General features: G+C 33.3%; 1 protein-coding gene across 22 annotated transcripts in view; it reads left to right on the top strand.

Annotated features, from left to right (window-relative positions):
- LOC125050708 (casein kinase I) overlaps positions 1–21534 on the top strand; it is a 37757-nt gene that overhangs the window by 9350 nt on the left and 6873 nt on the right. For 20 of the 22 annotated variants that reach the window (XM_047650728.1, XM_047650727.1, XM_047650722.1 and 17 more), the window contains 8 exons: positions 9671–9781; positions 10673–10836; positions 11735–11849; positions 15210–15329; positions 16077–16225; positions 17391–17561; positions 20571–20645; positions 21397–21474. In XM_047650728.1, coding sequence (XP_047506684.1) covers positions 9671–9781; positions 10673–10836; positions 11735–11849; positions 15210–15329; positions 16077–16225; positions 17391–17561; positions 20571–20645; positions 21397–21474 — 983 coding nt within the window. The remainder of the gene's footprint in view (positions 1–9670; positions 9782–10672; positions 10837–11734; positions 11850–15209; positions 15330–16076; positions 16226–17390; positions 17562–20570; positions 20646–21396; positions 21475–21534) is intronic. The other 2 variants (XM_047650731.1, XM_047650734.1) reach the window with 1 other exon arrangement.

Here is a 21534-nt window from a genome sequence, read left to right as displayed (position 1 = left end):
ACAAAAGAGCGTACGCAGTTGTGCAGTTTTAACAAATCTCGGCGACTTAAAAATTTCTTTTTATTATTTAATCGTCGTTATTAATAGTGTGTTAATGATATGTATGGAAGATTAGCTAAACCAACTAAAACCGAGTGATTTGACGTTAAATACATGGTGTTCATACTGTATTCTAAAACTTCAACGTATATCCCAAAATATTTTAGACTAAAGGGTGATTTTTATTTGAGATTCCCGTCTCTCAGAGGATTCTCGTGGAAACAAAATTGTATTTTCGTGGCTATCCGTTATGTGTAGCTGCGGTCAATGCAAAGCCTTATCACAAAAATTATTGATGTATTTGGGGTCGTGTTGACTATATGGATGCATTTCTAAAAACGACTTTGTTTTATAAAAGTCCGAACATCTGTAATGGATCGATGACGACTGTTAGTGGCTATAGTTGGATTCGTTGGAATGTCGGTGGAGTCAGCAAGATTTTTGCACACTATTCTTAATGGGCGGATAGATCGCCTCTATTTGCTGTCATTAATTTGTTTAAGAATCCCTCCCCCGTATGCGACAAGATTTTCACAAGTATACCATGTGCCTTGTACGAACGTACACGAATTATCTGCGTATGCTTGCCAATGTTTCGGGTTTTAGCTAACTACAATAAAATTTATGAAGATGTTGACTTTTTCACCTTACCAAAAAGGATGTGAGGAAATATTTTAGGAAGCGCGAGGACTTTGACTTTAACAGTAACAATTTATTTTTCTTAAAAATATTAAGTTGTAGTTTGATTAATATTTCAGTTCAGTTTTATTTTTTTACCTATTCATGTGTTTAATTGACTTATGTTTCCTGTTTCGTATATTTTGTTTAAAGTAATCTTAGTTTTGGTTTCGTATATTGTCTTAGTGTTTTCTTTTTTATAATATGTATGTGTAGCTGTAAGATTATTTATAAATAAATAGAGATGTTAGGAAAAAACAGCGTATTAATGGCCTCTCAAAAGTCTTAAAAGCATGCACAGCACAGTAGTCTTATTTTGTCCCTTTTGTAATTAGCAATATAGCTTCGAAATTTCTGGTAGGTGTTGTATAATGATAGGATTTATTGTTGCTGAAACATAAGCCTTATTATTACCGTGATAAGGTTTCAATTCTATGGCTGCGGTTATTGGGGATAATGGAACATGAGCTTGAGGCCCGTATACGAAAACGAAGTAATAACTTGACAAATGTATCGTATAACTGCAATGTATATGATACAACACACAGAATCGATCATTAGGAGTTATCGGATACTTAAACTATTATATTTAAATATAACGACAGATCCAGTAAGATTAACCTATGCTTCCTTAAATCAGTCGCTAACTAATCGGGCATTAAATCATATCCAAATTACGGGTCGTGTTATGGGAAATGAAATAGGTCTTAGATTTTACTATATAAAATTGTCTATATATCGATATATAAATTTATAGTATGATACAAAAACAAAATAGTAGGTATTTATATAAATAAATAGCTTATCCAGATCTTTCTTTATTTATATATACATAATATAAACACAAATTTGAATGAGACCTTGAAACTTTTGACACTAGAAGAAATAAAGGTCAAAACACTGAAACTAGGACATAGTACTATGTTCCATTGCTGTATCCTTAGGGAAGAAGAGATCATAATATATGAAAACAAGTTTATGACGTTCCGCCTCGCCGTGCCATAGATGATTTATATCGACAGAGATCGCAGAAATATTTTTATTACTATAAGCATAATTACGTCAAAGTCGATTCAGGTTATTCAATACTTCTATTGGGTGAATAATAATAGAAATTGTATTTTCTAATTACTAACTATTGGTGCTTGAAATTAGCCGAATTAAAGGAAAAGTGCATTCGACAGAGATATAAAATATCCCACTATCTTGCTCGTCAAAATCTGTGTTCTAAAATCAAAAAGAGTTTTATAGAACTTATTTATCGCAAAATAATACAATTATATACGTTATACATACATTCCTATGTATTTGTACTTTTTACTTTATAGTAAAAAGTGTTCCTGTATATTATAATAGGTAATTGATTTAACAAAGTATTGAAAAATTAAAATAAAGCAGTGGACCAGTAGACCTTTTAGATCTAGGCCTAAATTTCTGTATCTGTTTCGTGGTCCTTTGTTTTCTTTCTAATAGGCAAGTAGGTAGTCAATTGTTTTTACGGTAGGTATGCCGGTTTCTTTTTGATGTTTTCCTCCTTACGGGCGAGAGTTTAACATAAGTCGGTCGGGGTGCACAACCGGGGTTCGAACCTACGATCAGAAAAGACAAATCTTATGGCGTAAGATTTTTCATACAAAATATATTTAACAGATATGTCCGATTAAGATTTTATGTCTCTATTAAACCTAAAAATTAAAGCAATAAGATCCTTCTAGAAATAAGAGCTAATGATAATCGTATTGCTTTAATAGTTTTACGCTGTGACGGTGAAACCGAAGCCAATTGAATTTCGCGTGGGTGTTAATAGTCTGCGAATGTTTTGTGGAAACTCGTGTAGTTCAATGCTTAGTCGGTCATTTATTTAATGCTTAATCAGAACCTGGAATAATGAGCACAAATACCTTACATTATGTTTTTCTCAAGATTTATCTATGAATGCTAGTTTTTAAAATCGAATCGAGTCTATTTCCATTAAGGAATTTAATTTGTTTGTTCATTAAGACAAGTTGATGCATGTGACGATTGACAAAATCTAATTATAAAAAAAAATAAAAAATATACTCTTATATTAGAGCCGTGGGAATTTATTCGTTTTAATCCTACAGCCATTTAAAAAAGTTTTAAAGAGTTCGCATAGTTTTTATCAAAAACTTTCACAGCGACTGCACTCAAACAGCCTGTAAACTTCGTACTAAGTATTCGTAAATGTAATTTATGTCCCTTTGACAGACATTTGTCCTTTTCACTCATGTATTGTTTGCGAATAAATGAGACAAAATTTTCCACAATATCATGCCACCTTACATAATTTCTGGACCTGTGCGATTTTGTTGTGGCATTGATGTATTGATTCTATATTTATCATGAACAAGTTCAGTTTAATTATTTGGATCTCTTGAAATATGTGATCAGAATAAAGCCAAAAATAGAATCGGTTCAATAATTCAGCTGTAATACAGAAACACAATTATATTTAGAAGTTGCTGGAATAATTATAGTATTACGCTAACATCCCTTATTCACAAAAATCTAATTCACAATCTGTCTAATTGCACTCTTTCATGACAGCTTAAAGACAAGACAGAGATGAAAAAGTAAGTTTTAATGAATAATGCGGTCAGTGTATTCTATTTGAGCTTTCGCTTTTAAGGATTATATCAGTTCTTCAGATATTATTGTCTCATGTCGTTATTTCTACACCTATTCCTGTAATAGTAGATGGATTAAAGATAAGTATGGACCAATCTCGAGGATAATATACAAAATATACTTGGAAACGAATGTAATAGATTATTTTATTCTTCTATATCAATACTTATATTTTTAATGGGTATTGTAACCTATTGTACTCTAGAAGAGTTTGGTTGACGTGCTTATATCAAGAGCTTCTGGCTCACAACGAAAACATAATACAAAAACATTATTACATATATATTTAATTTAATCGACAAAAACAGCTTTCCTCGACTAAATTAAATACTGTTGAGAAAATTTGTATAACATTACGCGACGAATTACTAGTCATCTAGTCGGTAATAATACATAGTAATTCGAAGGTACGTAAGATTTTTTTGTAAATAATAAGATCGCAATAGAAGATATGCTACCAACATTTTTGTTACTTAATGAGAGGGACCAAATAACTTTATTTTTTTGATAACATTTAGTTAGTTATAAATAATTAAATCCTAGAGATAGTTTCATTGTAAATGTCTGTATATAAAAGCTATTTACAAATATCGACAAAAGATACACTAAGTCGCAAAATTGTCTTAACTGTCATAGATACAAAAAAAAATTGATTGGACCATTAATTTCCTTCTTCTCTCTTCCTTCTCCTCCTTTCTTGGCGAATCCTTTAAGGTATCTGCAGTTAGGCTATGTAATTCACTTCCATTCCATATTCGCTTAGCTCCTTCTCTATCTTCCTTTAAATTTCTTCTGTACAAACATTACCTGTCCACATCGTATCCCTAACTTTAATTTTCACTAACTGACGTGAGACTGATCTTAAATTAAATTATAATGATTCATGTGCACTTTTTATTATTAGGTATTAATTTTTTTCATGTGTCCTTTATTAGTTTGTTTTTTGTTCCTGTTTAGTTTCTTTTTCTCAACAACTATATGTAATTCATGTGTTTTTGCACTTCTTGCCTACCTTATGTAATTTAATACTTTTTTTTCTTTTCTCACAGTGGTTGCCTGGAAGAGATCGCTCGAAAGCGATAAGGCCGCCAGTTGCTCTCCTTTTTATTTAATTATGTTAATTGTACTATATTTATGTATATGCAACGAAGTGTTAATAAATATAAATAAATAATTTCCACGGCCTACGATACGATACCAGTTGGGTACCTACAACAGGTATTCTACTGCTAAATTTTTACAAACACGTTAACTTTTACCGCCTGCTCTATTTTGCTAGCCATTTTAGATTATTTATATCGTCTGATGACAGATCTTGACATCTGTCTGGCTAAATGGGTGCCTCTTTGCAAAGTCGCATGTAAATGGATAGCTCAGATCGAGTTTTGCATAAGGCAGTTTTAATTGTTTGCTTTATTGTCTCTCTACTCATCATTAATTATTGCAATTGGTAATAATTACTATGTTTTTGTTGTATTGAAGATTCTTATACACGCATGTAATGATGTTTAGCACTTAGCAAAGAATCTTACAATACAAAAGTGTTAATACATTTAGTATATCTTATTTTTTAAGTCTTTATACGAGAAAAGGTAAATATTTCAAATTAAATAAAAGATAATATTTTACCACTTATTAATATGAAAAAATAATAATTAATGGTATTCCAGCTATTTATGGGCCCTAGCCTCCATCAGTATATTTTGCCAACTTAATCTCTTGCGTCCAATTTTAAGATTTCAAGTTTTTTCGTACTACAATCCAACCAACGCGTCGTTGCCCGGGTGTGGTACAAAACAACTCAACACATGTATTAATTTGGTTTCGTATAAAATATATATCTCCATTTTTATACATTGTGAAAAAGCGAAGACGAGTATTTGTAATGGTGCAATATAAATAATCTAGACTTTATAATAACAAAATTAGAGTTAATCATTCCGAAGTAGTTAATAATTGTCTTGCTATTTTAAAATTTGTAAAATCAAGTATGTACTATGAAGCTGCTATCCATAAGCAAATTATTACAAACATTTAGAGTAAATAGTAGATCGAACGAAACAAGATCTACATTGAATCGTCCAAAGCGTTCTAATTACATACACATATTACATATTGTCTTACGTAAATAGCAAATATATAGATCGCTACCAAGCGATAGAGAGCACCAACTATTCTGTAATATAGCTTCTGCCTTATAAGGGAATTTGTTTCTATATACGGCAACACTATAACATTACTCATTCATGGTAAGACCGTGATGATTTTTGCGGAAACGTCACAAAAGAACCATAAGAATACTTTCGTTTGGTTAATCCGCCAACAAACAAGCCGAAGATCAATAGACACAATTTTTTGAAGTTATACTTCTTTTAGCGCGTTGGGAAAAATGATGAGAGTTCATTTTTACAATGCGCGCGCACATCGTCACAAAAAACCGACACCCTGAAGTTAGCTATATTCAACATTTTTTTTTAAAGTTATACTTCTTTTGGCGCGTTAGGAGAAAATGATGGGAGTCAATTTTTTCTATTGTTAGTGTATTTTTTTCTACAAACGTAGAATAAGGCGAAAGATAAAAAATTTAAAAAGATTTTTATCTTGTTACGCCAAAGAAGTATAACTTTTAACGCGTGTACATAAGTACACACACATGTTGTTTTTATTTATTAAAATCGAATAATTATTACAATTCATGACTTATTTACAATTAATTCTCATGACATATTAATAACGTCGTGCTCATTAACAATAAAATATAAAATGGAGCTATTAAGTACCCAACTGACCCCAATACCCAGCAAGTGGGCCATACAGTCACAGTAGCATAATACGGTCAGTGCCAATGACCTTTGTGATGCTTTTATCGCGTTTCACGTTTTCGAAGGAGACTACCTGAGGTCTAGATTTTGTCGCCTTGACTTGTTATAATTATTTGGTAATCTTATCGCAGTAATTGGCTATCTGGTGACGTTGCTTTAAACGATGTTATGCTTATCTAATAAGTAAAAATGTTTATCTATAGGTACTGATTCCTTATAAAATGCATCTAGTCATCGTTGCGTAATAACAACTTGACAGGAAGCGATGAATCTTTTTGTTAAAGTATATAGTAAAGTTTTTTGAATTTTTACTATTAGTGCAGATATAATGTCATCAAAAAAATATTGGTTGTTTGTAAAGTAGGTTTACGATCGAGATGTTTACGTGATAACGTCTTATTGGTGATATAAGTTTTCGGGAAGTAAGGAATTAATGAAGATAACAATTTTTTCAAATTTTAAATTACATCTATCGTTTTATTCACACTTTTGATGATAAATTTCGGGTGTAAAATGACAAGTTTACTTATTCGACTATGATATACATTTTTCTTCATACATTCACGGAATGACTGGCAGCGCTCGAGATGAGACGGGAGATCGGTCCGTCTCTCTCTCGTTATACCTGCGATCGCGCTCGTGAGGTTTTGGTGTGACACAAGTTTCTGAACATGTCACCCGACTAAAACGATTTTAAAGACGTTATCACGTCAAAACTTGTAAGTCAAAAGTCAAAAATCATTTATTCATATCTGTAAAAATAAAAATATACATTAAATGCTTCTAATTTTACATTTACTGCCAGTTCTCAAAGCAAGGGCGTAGAACGGAAGAGAAGAACTGGCAATGAACTCTTCGCCACTCTTTTTAATCGCCAAGTTTTTTGTTTTTCACAACGTTTATAAGAAGCTGCGACCATTACACCATCTTCCGCGTGACATCTTAAGTAATGAATAATAATAAAATAAATTAAAAACAAAGATTTGTCCTCTATCAGCAGGAGGCATGGTGAAATAGGAGCACGCAATTACATTTTCGTGAAACCAACACGCAAATACATAGTCGAAATAACTAACTATACAAGTCTCGCAAAACATTTCTTCTACCGTAAGAAGTTGTGGGAGTCATGTAATGTCCAAGTCGGTTAATTTATTCAATCCTTACTTAAGAGACCTTCTTTCTTGAGTTATTACTTAATTAGCTAATCTAACAACATCTTATAAACAAAAAATAATAATATATATTAATATTATTATTTTTTGTTTTTAATTAAATAGATTGACTTGACAAATCCAGTAAATAATCTAATTTAATGTAGTATGTATTACTTGTTACATCTAGTTTTAAAACAACGAAATTATAGGGGGTCGAACTGTTTCGAGAAAAGGATGGTACGGCCGTGCCCAGGTAATCGATGAATCTGTTACATTCAGATACAAAACGATCAATATACGACACCTTGGAGCATCGGTTTTTTTATGTGAAACCGAAAATATTAAATAGCTACTTTGCGAGACGTAACGCTGTAGCTTCTGTTAACGTATAAACATTCCTTTAAAAAAAAAAGAAAAAAGAAACATTTTGCATAACAATACTTCTCGACGACTCCTGGTACTTGGTTCCTATAATTGTAGTATAAAAAATGTAACAATCATTTCACATTACTCATGGATTAATGCGAATTGTTTGATGTGCGGTTATTGTATTATTTAGTTTGTAAGACGATAAGATAATCATTGAGACCTCGATAACGATCAATTGTAATACTTGAATGATCACGTTTTATCCTTTTAATATACAGGATGTTTACACTTATATAAACTGCGTTAGTACGTCATGTATCTTCTGTACGTCACAAGGGTACGAATAATTTTTAGTTGAATAGTAGGTACATTAGAATGACTATCCTAGCAAGTTTTAAGTCTTTGGTTAGTATTACTTTAGCGGTTTTTTTTTGTTGTGTGTGACCATTAAAGTAAAAGCAATGCTTAGGCGGCCATAGTAGTCATAATAGAATAATCTACCTATGAAAGCTAATACAGACTTTTTAATAAATAATGATCGAACATTCAAGTATCTACCAACGTATTATTAAGACATGTGTGAGAGTTCGCACTAATCTTTAGAATTTCTTTGTATAGGATCAAACGGTTTGTTATTGTTATGTTTCTTGTACCGTTCTTAAGTCATTATCGAAGGCTGGACGACAATATCGGGCCATCTGTTCCGCTATCTAGAACGTATGGCACTTTTATGATGTCAACACCGAAATAATTCTATTAGCTACGTTTTTATTACGTGATTCATTTAGTCTGATAACATTTTAATGGATTCATGCTCTTAGTCCGTGTTCTAATTTCCTTTAGATAAAAACATTTATTAATAAGCCACATTGATATTCGCCATCGTATGGTATTAGAAATTCGAACGTTGAAAAAGTAAAATACCACGAACATGACCTATGGAAGTTGTAAAAAAAATGTAATACCTATATTACCAACACTAAGAAAAATAATAAGAAGATTTAAAGTAAATTACACTTAATGTAACAACAACTAATCGAGCAGAATCGCTACATTAACACGATTTGTACCACTGCATAAATATGAAAAACAAAGTAAATAATCTTATACCTAGAAATAACATAACGACTTAAGTCTTTTGCACGCAAGCACTGCATAGTAAGGTTAATCAGTTTCTTCAAGAGTTTATCATAATTGTTTCCTCGTAGTTGAGGCCTCCGAACCCAAACGTTTTTCGCATATCGTAACGATGACAGAATTTCTATGTCACCTATACAGTATCAGTATAGCTTTACGGTAACAATAATACAGACTACAACCTTTGGCTTCAAAATTCATCAGCTGGTTCTTTGATGATTTGTTTTGACGTGATAACGTCTTTAAAATCGTTTTAGTCGGGTGACATGTTCAGAAACTTGTGTCACACCAAAACCTCACGAGCGCGATCGCAGGTATAACGAGAGAGAGACGGACCGATCTCCCGTCTCATCTCGAGCGCTGCCAGTCATTCCGTGAATGTATGAAGAAAAATGTGTATCATAGTCGAATAAGTAAACTTGTCATTTTACACCCGAAATTTATCATCAAAAGTGTGAATAAAACGATAGATGTAATTTAAAATTTGAAAAAATTGTTATCTTCATTAATTCCTTACTTCCCAAAAACTTATATCACCAATAAGACGTTATCACGTAAACATCTCGATCGTAAACCTACTTTACAAACAACCAATATTTTTTTTGTAGGCATATGGGTGATTTGCCTTCTGTGTAAAACACGTCATAATTTTGTGGATATTTGACAAACAAGTTTTAATTGCGCACACACAGATAATACATTGATGCACAACCGGGATTGAAACGCTCGTCCCAATTGAGTGTAGACCAAACGTAGAACCTTAGAGTATTTCTATAATACGTTATTTAAAAAATGTACTGATAAGATTATTTTCATCCACAGGAAAAAATCTCTACAACAATGAACATGTAGCGATTAAGATGGAGCCTATGAAGTCCAAGGCTCCGCAATTACACCTAGAGTACCGATTTTACAAATTACTAGGAACTCATGGTGAGTACGCAGACTGCATATCAATGTTGAATAATTTTAAAATACGTTTAGATATACTCGCGGGCACAGATATATGCCCGAGCTTTGAAAGCTTGATACACAGTTCGAGATTATTATGCAAACAATAATGTAGATTAATGAGCCATTTAGGATTGTAATTTAGAGGGTAATGTACGAAATGCGGCCATCAGACCTTGTACTCAATATCACTAATACCACTAGACCTCATATATACTAATTAAATTTGCAAAGCATTCTAAACCCTAATATTACACCAAAATTAGTGCAGTGGTTTAAAAATATACCCCTTATAAAATGCATGTTCTAATCATCAAGATCTATTGATCAATATGTTTTACTGAATTGTTAAGACGTCGTTATTCAAATTATTGCATCATTTATCGCTCGAGCAATGAATGGCTCGTTAAAAGGGTTTATAAGTGAGGAGAATATAGATTGACGTTAATATACTGCTCAGAGGGCATGCCAAAAGTGTACTACTTGGGCACGTGCGGCGGCCGCTACAACGCCATGGTCATGGAGTTGCTAGGCCCCTCTCTAGAGGATCTCTTCGTTCACTGCGGCCGAAGGTTCAGGCTCAAGACGGTCCTTTTGATTGCAATGCAGCTCGTAAGTGCCTGCAATACGGTAGATACGGTTTAATGACACAACACCGCAACCGAGCGTTATCGCGAGGGCAACCGCCGTGATCATGACGTTGTTACCCGCCCACTAGCCAGCATTGCTCTCGCGACACGCCAATTAATTCCCTTACGAGGGCCTTGATCGGCATTCGCATCGGCTTCTGTGTTGTGTCAAGGTCGCAGAGCAATGCTGGGTAAGTACTAATCTTTTTTCCACTCTCCTCTACCCCCTCCCGTGCATCCTTAGCGCCCTCGACAGCAGAAGGCATTCCGGAGGTTTATTACTTCGGGCCCTGCGGTAAATACAATGCCCTGGTGATGGAACTGCTAGGCCCCTCGTTGGAGGATCTCTTCGATTTGTGTGGCCGGCGTTTCTCTCTAAAGACTGTACTGATGATTGCTATGCAGCTGGTAAGTACGAGTAGCTTACTTTGAATCCTTGACAATAATAGACGTAGTAAGTTCTCAAATGGTGCAATATTTAAGAAAGCTAAAAGGCATGCTTGAGCTAAGAACTGTTCTATGTGATATCATTTCGAATTTTTAAATGAAAATCAACAACTATTAAATAGCCACTATATATTCGTTAAAATCAGTTATTGTTTGAATTTTGATTGTGCCTTTATGACCCGTTTGTGGAAATGGTTTGCCGCTATCATTATGACGTAGTTATTTAGATAAACGTCTGCGTAAGCTACGCAAAAATATTTTACTTTGTTGATGACTGTTTACCTAATAAAGTCTTGTTGACTCATGGCCTACTGGAATTCCCTCTGCAATAATATCAAGTTAAAAATGTATACCATACATTTCACATAGTAAATATATATATAAATAGTGATTTTATAATAATACGTTAATAATTATTTTCTATTTTATATCAGTAATTCATTACTATACACCTTATTCAGTCCAGTTGGAAGTAGGTCTGTTTGAGACTATATTTTAACATACATAATATTCTGTCTAAAATATATTGATGTGTATGTTAGAATCATCATACTTTGATGATTGACACATATAAACCTTTAAAAAGTAGTACTACAACCCCTTATCTACAGTAACGATAAGGATTTTCTTTTCTTTCAATAAAATGTAAATGTTATCACGCAGGTATATAATTTTAAAATGGGAACGAATTAATTTTATCGAGGAGTCAAAAAGACAGTTTCAAGAATAGCAGTAATTCGTAGCCTATTAATAATCTGTACATTATTAATAGCTTAAGCAGCTCATTTAAGCAAACTCATTTAAACGCTTATTGATACGTTTTGTAGTATAATCTAATTTGTACATTTTAATTTTTCAGTTACATCGTATCGAATATGTCCACACGAGACATCTAATATACCGAGACGTGAAGCCAGAAAATTTTTTAATAGGTAGAACTGCAACTAAACGGGAAAAAGTCATTCACATCATCGGTAAGAAAATATTTGTTTTGTTAGTGCACCATTTTCATACTACGTTAAAGTTATGGGAACAAAATTGTGCCTTGTTGAAGAACCTATTTTGTAGGTATGTACTTACATTGCAAGCGCAAAGGTTATCTATTTCTATGTAATTGTTTTCATCTAATAACAGGACTAGTCCCAGTTTATATTAAATATAATCTTAAAATCTAGTCTATAAAACATATTCCTTAAAGATATTATGTTGTGTTAAGCACACAATCGTTTTGTATTATTTAGTTGATGTGAAAAACCATGTGTATGCTGAGGCAATCCAACTTATTGATCCAACAGGAACAAAATGCCTAAAGAGAACTAAACCTTTTGAATTTATTAAAACTAGTATGGTGAATATAAGTGCAAGGATACCTTCCATTCCTCTCGGACACACGGACATAGTGTCAAAACATTATAGAAAACTAAGACACAATATTGACAAAGTTGTAGAAAATTAAGTCATCATTACTTATTAGCCATAATTATTGTTTATTATTGATCGTAGTTCATATTGTTTAAAGTACTATTTCGTATACTTTATTGTGAGAAAAATAATTAGTTGATGTATTTCTATACCTAGAGAACCATGTTAAAGATTTAAATATTCCTTTAAAAAAACAGCAAACAGCTCACACCCCAAAAGGTCATGAACTCATCCTAATCAGCTGTTACTATAGCGAGATAATTTAACAAATCTTACATGAGATCTGTCATAGTGTACTCTAGGGCATAATATATTCCAACGCTTTTCTCTAAATAAAGTTTGCTTGTCTGGACGTTTTTTGTCTCAACGTGAGACCGCTTTTACTGAACATTACAATAAATACTTTAAAAATAAATGGATAGTTTGCGTTCTTATCCTCCGCACATGCCGCAAAAATAGTATATATATGTATATAAATTCCTTATACACTTAGGGACGATATAACATAGGATTTATATGACAATTCGGAAATTGTTACAAGCTTTGCGTGCCATGCAGTTTCTGTACGGCTTAAATTCTCATATATGTTCCAATACAGCGAATATAAAATGTTAAGTTTACTTCGTTTAATAGAAATAACATGGTTCTAGAATACCAGGTAAATGGCAGGGTCCAATTTATTATTCATTTAACCTGAACTTTGTCTAACTTTCACAAGGAAAAGCTTACTATGTCGTAAACCTTGTCAATGACCTCCAACGAAATCCTGAGGTCGTATGGATTTTTCTTTCTACGTTCCTATGCCATAAAAACCCAAAGACATATGTCAGATATAGAAGGCTGTTTTAACCTACTTGCCTATAAAAACTCAAAGCAATCTGCCGTCATGACCCATTTAGGGTTTTTAGGACCACTGGATTATTGAAGTGAAACTTCTTTAGGCGCATGAGGGTAAAATTTTTACGGAACGTCACGAAGATGTGCAGCGTTTTTGTCGAAGAAAAGGGAGAGAGCGATTGAGACCGATTGAGAGAGAGAGTGAGAAGGGTGAATTACTTTATAGAAATTCTATTTTTAAAATTAAAATAACGTTAAGAGAATTTATGAAATATTAGTATTTTTATTATTTTATGCAAAATAATTTATTGAAATCTCAATTAAAATGCCACGTGTTTTTTTTATTAATTAAAAAATTAAATTCATTATTTGTATTCATTTTCGACACTTTTGATATTTTAATGACAATTAAATTTATTAAATTCCTAACATATCGTTTAAGATTTGTATAAATATGAACAAGAGTTAAAAATTTATTTGCCAAAGAAGTTTCACTTCTGACAGGTATACTTTGTACGCACGCACTTTTTTGTTATTACTTTTGCTTTTACGTTTCACATCGAAAACTATGGAAGCCTAGCCACCAGTTTTAGTGTCTTATAATTTAGTACGTTTTACAGGCATTAATTCAATACAAATCAACACAATAGACACTGATAGTAATTATTAAAAAAATATACGGATCGTGTGCGTATAAGCTATAAAGTAATTTCGCTCATTTCAAGTTGCATTGTCAACGTCAAATATATTTGACAACTCTGGAATGTAACGAACATTTCACAGGTGACAAATGATAACTTTTTTGCGTTATTTGATTACACAATCTAAGCCACCTTGATTTTACATAACACTTTTCGCATATCGATTGCAAGTGACCTTCGTAATCTTGTTATGGGCTTTGCAGTAGTCTAACTTTAGATTTAAAACGTTACTCTTACGTCATTAAATGTATAAGGACTTGTATGGTTTCTATAATCGAGATTCAGACCTATTCGCATTTATATAACCACGACTAGTATGTTCTTGTCTAAGGATTATTCGCCTACATATGTATACAATTTAATAAATCCAGAACGTTGCGTTTTTATTATTGTTACAGCCTGCTGAAAGCTTTTGTTTTCCTAGAATTCGACTAAGCATACCATTGTCCTTGATGTGACAGTGCTAGATTTATTAAATCCAGTATAATATGAGTTTTTTTCCAAAACTTTTTATCCAAAAAACGAACTTCCTTAATAACTTAACTATGTCCCCTTAGTCAATCGACTTGCAAAATAGTTTCATTCATAGAAATATATTTTATAGTACTACAAAATTGTAATATAAGACAGTAGGCTGCGGTTACATTGCCACAGAAAATTGTGCGTAACGCGTGTAAAGCAAGCAGGAAGTCGTGATACGGTCACTGCTGTAGTTAGTAAAAGTGGTGTTATGACGACTTTTTCTCATCAGTCATTCCTTAAATATGCTTTAATTTAATTTTCCAACTAGTATTCCTAACTTAACCTTGATTGTCGTGATTCACCTTGGGTTTATTAAGTTATTGTACATAATATGATTTATTAATTTAATTAAAATTTTGTGATATTATTTTATGAAGTTTTTAATAAATAGGTTAATTAGGTACCTCGATGAAAAATAAATTATTGTCTTTTCAATATTTAAATGTTATATATTATAAAACAAAATGTAGGTTGTTTGAGCTTAATCTTGTGAAAAGAACAATAAAACGCAATTAGAAATTACTCCTAACATATAAACGTACAGAGCGGATTGATAATTTTTAAAGTTTTTACAATCGAAACAATTCTAAAGCAGGCCCACAGTCTTTTACAGTTAGTGCAAAGAAGATTGTCGTTTGCCATCTCCGTAGCTTATTTCAAAGAATATCACAAAATAGGAAAAAAATACAAAGGATAAATGGGCGCTTTGACTGTTAACAATAATTACAGATTTTATAGAAAACATAATGTTTTGAAGCACGTCACTTATTACTATGAAAATTAACATGCTTTTTCATAGATTTTTAAGATTATATAAAGATAAGGTAAAATTTAAAAATTTATATTTTTCAGATTTCGGTTTGGCCAAAGAATACATAGACTTAGAGACAAACAAACATATACCGTACCGGGAGCACAAGTCACTCACGGGGACGGCGAGATACATGTCAATAAATACACATTTAGGAAAAGGTAAGTATATTCAACGGTATCAGGGTAGTGAAAACGATTCTAGTGGTGTACATTTCTTCTCTTATTTATTTATTTCGTATTCCTACAGCTAACATAAATGTATTAATTAAAAATCTATTATATTCAAGATATAGCCAAAGGCAAAGATGGAATACGTAATATATACAAAAAGGTTCAAACATTTACGAAAGGAAAAAATAAATAAAAATTATTAAAAACATTTAACTAAGTAATAATTCGGCTGTGTTGTGTAATAGTGTTTTTATGTGGGGTGTCTTTTTCTAATGGAGAGCAAATTTCTTTTACATAATTTGGTAGAATTATGAGTTATGTATTACATTATTTTATAACTCCGTCAACACATTATTAAATGAATATAAATTACAAAGATTCACTCAAGTAATCACGAACAGAATACATATTAGACTAGATTCTATTGAATTGTTACTAACCCATTTAACATCAAATATCCGTCTCTACATTGTATTATTTATGACAAAACAATGATTTCTCTTAGAATTTCAAGTACTTTAAAAAGCAACATGAAGACATGTCTACCTATATCCCTACTTTTTTATGAACTATTTACAGTATTTCTTGGTTCAAATCTAGCTACTAAAAGGCATCTTCTAAACTAATATTTATTTATGGTTGAAACCATATTCGAAGTTTGGATTATACTTAATTCTTGTCCTTAATTAGATGACCTAGTAAGCTAAGTTTATAGTGAAATGTATTATTTTTCAGAACAATCAAGACGCGACGACCTGGAAGCTCTTGGGCACATGTTTATGTACTTTTTACGTGGTTCCTTACCCTGGCAGGGTTTAAAAGCTGATACACTCAAAGAAAGATACCAAAAAATCGGCGATACGAAACGGGCGACACCTATCGAGGCAAGTTTCTGACGGTTTTATTTTATATATAGGGCAGGAGGCTCACCTGATGTTAAGTGATACCCCACCCATGGACACTCACATTGCCAGAAGGCTCGCAAGTGCGTTGCCGACCTTTTAAGAATTGGTACGCTCTTTTCTTGAAAGACCCTAAAGCGGGCCATAGACAGGCCGCATGTTGCAGTCAAGGCCGACTGCAATATGCGAGCTATTGCGAATATGAATTTGGTATGGAAACTGCAGATCGCCGTGCGGCGACCGCATATTGCAGTCGGACTTCACTGCAACACGCGGTCCGTCCGTAATACACGGACCGCTCGAGCAGTTCCTGAGCAAACCGCATATTGCAGTCGGTCATCACTGCAACACGCGGTCCGTCCGCAACACTCGGACCGCTCGAGCAGTTCCTGAGCAAACCGCATATTGCAGTCGGTCTTCACTGCAACACGCGGTCCGTCCGCAATACTCGGACCGCTCGAGCAGTTCCTGAGCAAACCGCATATTGCAGTCGGTCTTCACTGCAACACGCGGTCCGTCCGCAATACTCGGACCGCTCGAGCAGTTCCTGAGCAAACCGCATATTGCAGTCGGTCTTCACTGCAACACGCGGTCCGTCCGCAATACTCGGACCGCTCGAGCAGTTCCTGAGCAAACCGCATATTGCAGTCGGTCTTCACTGCAACACGCGGTCCGTCCGCAATACTCGGACCGCTCGAGCAGTTCCTGAGCAAACCGCATATTGCAGTCGGTCTTCACTGCAACACGCGGTCCGTCCGCAATACTCGGACCGCTCGAGCAGTTCCTGAGCAAACCGCATATTGCAGTCGAGACCGACTGCTCTCGAGCGGTCGCGTTGAAGTCGTACACGACTGCAACACGACCACATAATGCAATATGCACTACGACTGCTTGGAGCAGTTGTGTTCGACCGCAAAATAATACGTAATAATACAAAATAATAATAATACAGCGAGGTAACGCCGCATGAGTCATGTTTTTTCGTGCGTGCAGCCGGCTCCATCGGATTATAAGACGTCACTTTAAAAAAATCCGCATAATCAGCCATATAAAAATACGTATGCAAATCTCATTAAGGAAACTATTGGTGCCGCACTTATTCTTTATGATATAAACATTTAGCTAATATTTCACTAAACCATTGCAGGTGCTATGCGAAGGTCACCCAGAAGAAATGGCGACCTATCTCCGCTATGTACGACGGCTGGACTTCTTCGAGACCCCCGATTATGACCAACTCAGGCGCATGTTCCGTGAACTGTTCGAGCGGCGCGGCTACGTGGACGACGGCGAGTTCGACTGGACTGGAAAGACTATGGTAAATTGAATGTTTCTGATTTAAACCTGTTTGTTTGATCTTTAAACTAAAGCTAGGACACGCAAAATTTTATATAAAAGTTTTGAATGCAATTTTCAATTTAATATTGAAATAATATAAATAATGTATAATTACATTAAAGATTATATAGCTTTGTAATAATTCATAAAACAATCAAATGGACAGGTTTTTAAACTCCTTGAACTTTTATGAATGTGGTGGTGTGGTGTCTGAATAGTTACCATAAACTTCTATTTGCACGTTTGTCAATATTTATTTGCAATTAACACGTCAATCTGTATTCGAAATGACAGGCGTGACCCACTAAAGTTAAACAAATATGTATGGGAATGACATTAGATCACGCTTTGTCACGTGACCTTTTTTCATACGAATTCGTTTGGTGTTAGTGGGTCACGCCTGTCGAACAGGGATTTTGTCTCAAACCTCTGATGAAGTTTATCGTATACTTTTAATTGTGTTGTTATTGTCTTCAATTTCTTTAGATTTTTTTTTGTATTGGTCTATGGTCTTATGATATTTGCTGTATAAAGGTCTAATCTACAATTTCCTTCAAATATTAGTATATTTCAAAACTTGTAGTTCTACTATTGAGTAGGTGGCCATAGTGGCTAAATTAAAATATGTATGCGTCAAATATTAGTATCCATATTCTTATTAGTAAATTTTTTTTCAGCTCTATAAGCAAGATTGTCTTATATTTTTTTTTCTACAGTTTAATTTTGTATCTGGCTTATTTTGACAGTCATTTTAGGGCGTTGTAGATTGGACCTTTTGGATTTTTTTAAGGGAGAAAAAGCTTGCTTTTGTTTTGACTCATGTAAAATTGTTTAGCAGAAAGATAAACGAACGATAATGACACGTTTCGTTGGTGATTGGTCGGAAAGATTTTATTTATGAGATAAAGCCTTCAATATCTTATGAATTTGAATGTTATGTTACTTTGCAATTAAATAACTAGGTACGACTAACTTCCTTAAATAAGGTCTTTAAACATGCTTCATTTAATAACTTATGGGCCAATATGACTCATAAGTAATATCAAAACCACTAGAACCGTTGAATAGTAGATTATCATAACGGTAACTAATTTTACGAGTCAAGGTCATCACATGAAAGGGTGAATGACCCGAAGATCAATACTAGCAATTTTGTTAGCCATTTTTGTTACTCACTGATAATATATCGAAAGTTCACTCCTTATCCTTAAAGAACAATAAAACCTTAAATTTCGTAACAAAACTTTATTTAACTTAAATTAACGTTTACAGTAGGTATATAATATTTCGCGTCTTCGCTAAGTGTAATATTTAACACACAGGTGAATGAGTCATAGAAACAAAGAAGAGGTGCGAAGCTAGAAAATATTTAAAAGTCTGCTAAGTAATCATTAAATATAATTTATCATATTTGTAGTTTAAATTTATAGTTTAAAGTTTAAAATGTTCAGGTATAAAATTACTGTAGGAAAATTATAAATATCTAAAGCTATATAAACTACATATTCTTTGGTTATTATTATTTTGTTTAAGATCATTTAAAGCCTTCAATAGCACCTGTAAATAATTATGCACCCATGAGCTCATAATTATCATTTAACATTGGAGACAATTTCAAATTTCGTAGTAAAAATATATATGCAAAGAAAACCTCGTGTCATACGAAAATGTAAATAATTGAAGTTCGCTTAGACGCTTGGACCTAACTTCACCGTACTAGGACCGTGTTAGGCAAAATGTTGTAAGGAACAGCATTATTCCGGTTGTTTGACCAATACCGCCGCGAGTCATGCAAAAATATTTTTTTACACATTCAAAGATTTGTAATGCTTGCTGATACATTCCTAGTCCGGTCATAGTGTGGGAAGATCCCCCTACTATCATCTTGTTCAAACTTTTTGCATGTCTGAATGTTAGATTGCTTTACATTGTACTACGAGAAATTCATTTTATTATTTTTTTAATGTTTGTTACATAGAACGTGTATATAAATAATTTTAGATGCTATTTTCACACGCGTTCCTTTCATTTTTTATTCGCTACTTTAAAACTCGCTAGTGTTGTAGTCAATGTATTTATTGCCATTTAAATAAATTTAATTTCTATGATTTGGTCGTTTATGTGTAGATAGTTCCGGCCTTTTCGCCTTCGTTGACATAGACTTTAGTATGATTCTTTAAATTAACAAAGGAATTGCAGTTTTGAATTTTTTTTGGCATTAGCAGTTATTTTTAAATGCTTAATTAATACTAACTTATGCGTATGTGACAGTTTACTTAAGGGGGAAACCAGATTAGACCGATCTTTTTTAAATTTTTAGTAAAACTCAGGAATATGTGGTCAAAATTTGAAAGCAAAATTCGCATTATTCCCGATGTTATGAGCACTTAGTGACCGACCGTCGGTTCGACGTCGAAGCGCGTGGTAGTTAGAACGGAGCGGTCGCTGTAAGTATTGCTTATTCAAATTAAGTTCATATGAGCCTAATCCTGGTATTATATTAGTTTTTTATGCAAAAAAGGTGAATAAATGGTATAAAACATAAAATTGTCTTCAAACACCTGAAAAAAAAAACATTTTTTTTTATCATGATTCATTTTCTTAGGAAATATGTTGCTAACGAAACACAATTGTGACTACAATTCGAAATTCCGACAGGAAGGGCCACCAGGAAAATAATAATCTAATGGCAATCGTCCATGGATAGCACGTTCTAAGGCCACTATTTCTGGCAGAAATTACTTTAAAAATCTTAAGTCTACTTCAAAACATGAATGAACTTCGAAAAAAGAAAAAAAAAACAGTACTTTTTCCCTGCGTACAAAATTCACGAACAACACCAAAATTCCGGCCACCTAAGCTGGTTTGCCTCCTTATGTCTCGATTATAAGTTAGGGGGTTGTAACTACTCAGTGGAAGGATTATAACTAACAAGTGTATATTTTGTTTGTGTACCGCTTTCATGGCATGTTTGCATGCGCTTACACAGCCTTCGAATATGCACGTCATGAGAATCCTGCGCAACGCCCCGCCCTCTAATATCGTAAAAAATAAATCCGATAAGGTCAGTAACCTCTACTAATACTAATTCACGGACATGTCATTTTGGCTAGATTGGTACTTTTCGGATTTACTATTAATTTTAGTTCTCCCACGCCTGACCTGTTGTGGATATAAGCTTTGCTTTGTTTTGCTTGTGTTTTATAGTTTTACGGGCTGTATAAAAAAAAGGGTGCTTGTACTTATGTACGCGCGTAAGAAGTTATACTTCTATGCCATTATTAAAAATAGTTTTTGATTGCATGCAAATAATTAATTATAATTAAATAATCAAAGACTGGAAAAGGAGCCATTATAGTCAATAAAGTTCAGTTTACATTTGAAAATTTAAGAAATAAATATTTATTATTATTCTCTGACATTAAGAGTAACATAAATTCTATTATTATTCGAATGTTGTTTTTAAATTATGTCCAATGGCATAGCATCTTCCGTGGGCAACTTCATTCTGTTAATTTTGTGTCACGGTGCGCGCGCATCGTAAAATATCACTCTCATAAATTTTTCATAACGCGCCTAAAGAAGTATAACTTCAAAAAGTGTTCTCACTTTAAAATATGGAGGAAAGGCGTTGGAGACTTATCTTCGATAACGCGTAATAACAGTTTTCCATTTTAACAATATTTATAAGACCATTTTAGATAACGATTATGACATAGATCATTTGCAATATTAATCATATTTTTTAATATCATTTAGATACATTGATATTAAATATTAAAATATATTCTAAAGAAAATTAATAAATTTTTCAGTCAACTCCCGTGGGGTCCATTCAAACGGGACACGAGATTGTTGTATCTCCGAATCGTGGACATCAAACATTTCACAAGGTAAGACCAATTGATCATTTATTAAAACCTGATTATATTTTATACATAATTTGTTGAACA

The sequence above is a fragment of the Pieris napi genome, chromosome 6 (genome assembly GCF_905475465.1).
Source record: "Pieris napi chromosome 6, ilPieNapi1.2, whole genome shotgun sequence".
NCBI classification, from domain to species: Eukaryota; Metazoa; Arthropoda; class Insecta; order Lepidoptera; family Pieridae; genus Pieris; species Pieris napi.
Note: the sequence above shows the minus strand (reverse complement) of the source record. Positions and strands in the feature narration are given on the sequence as shown.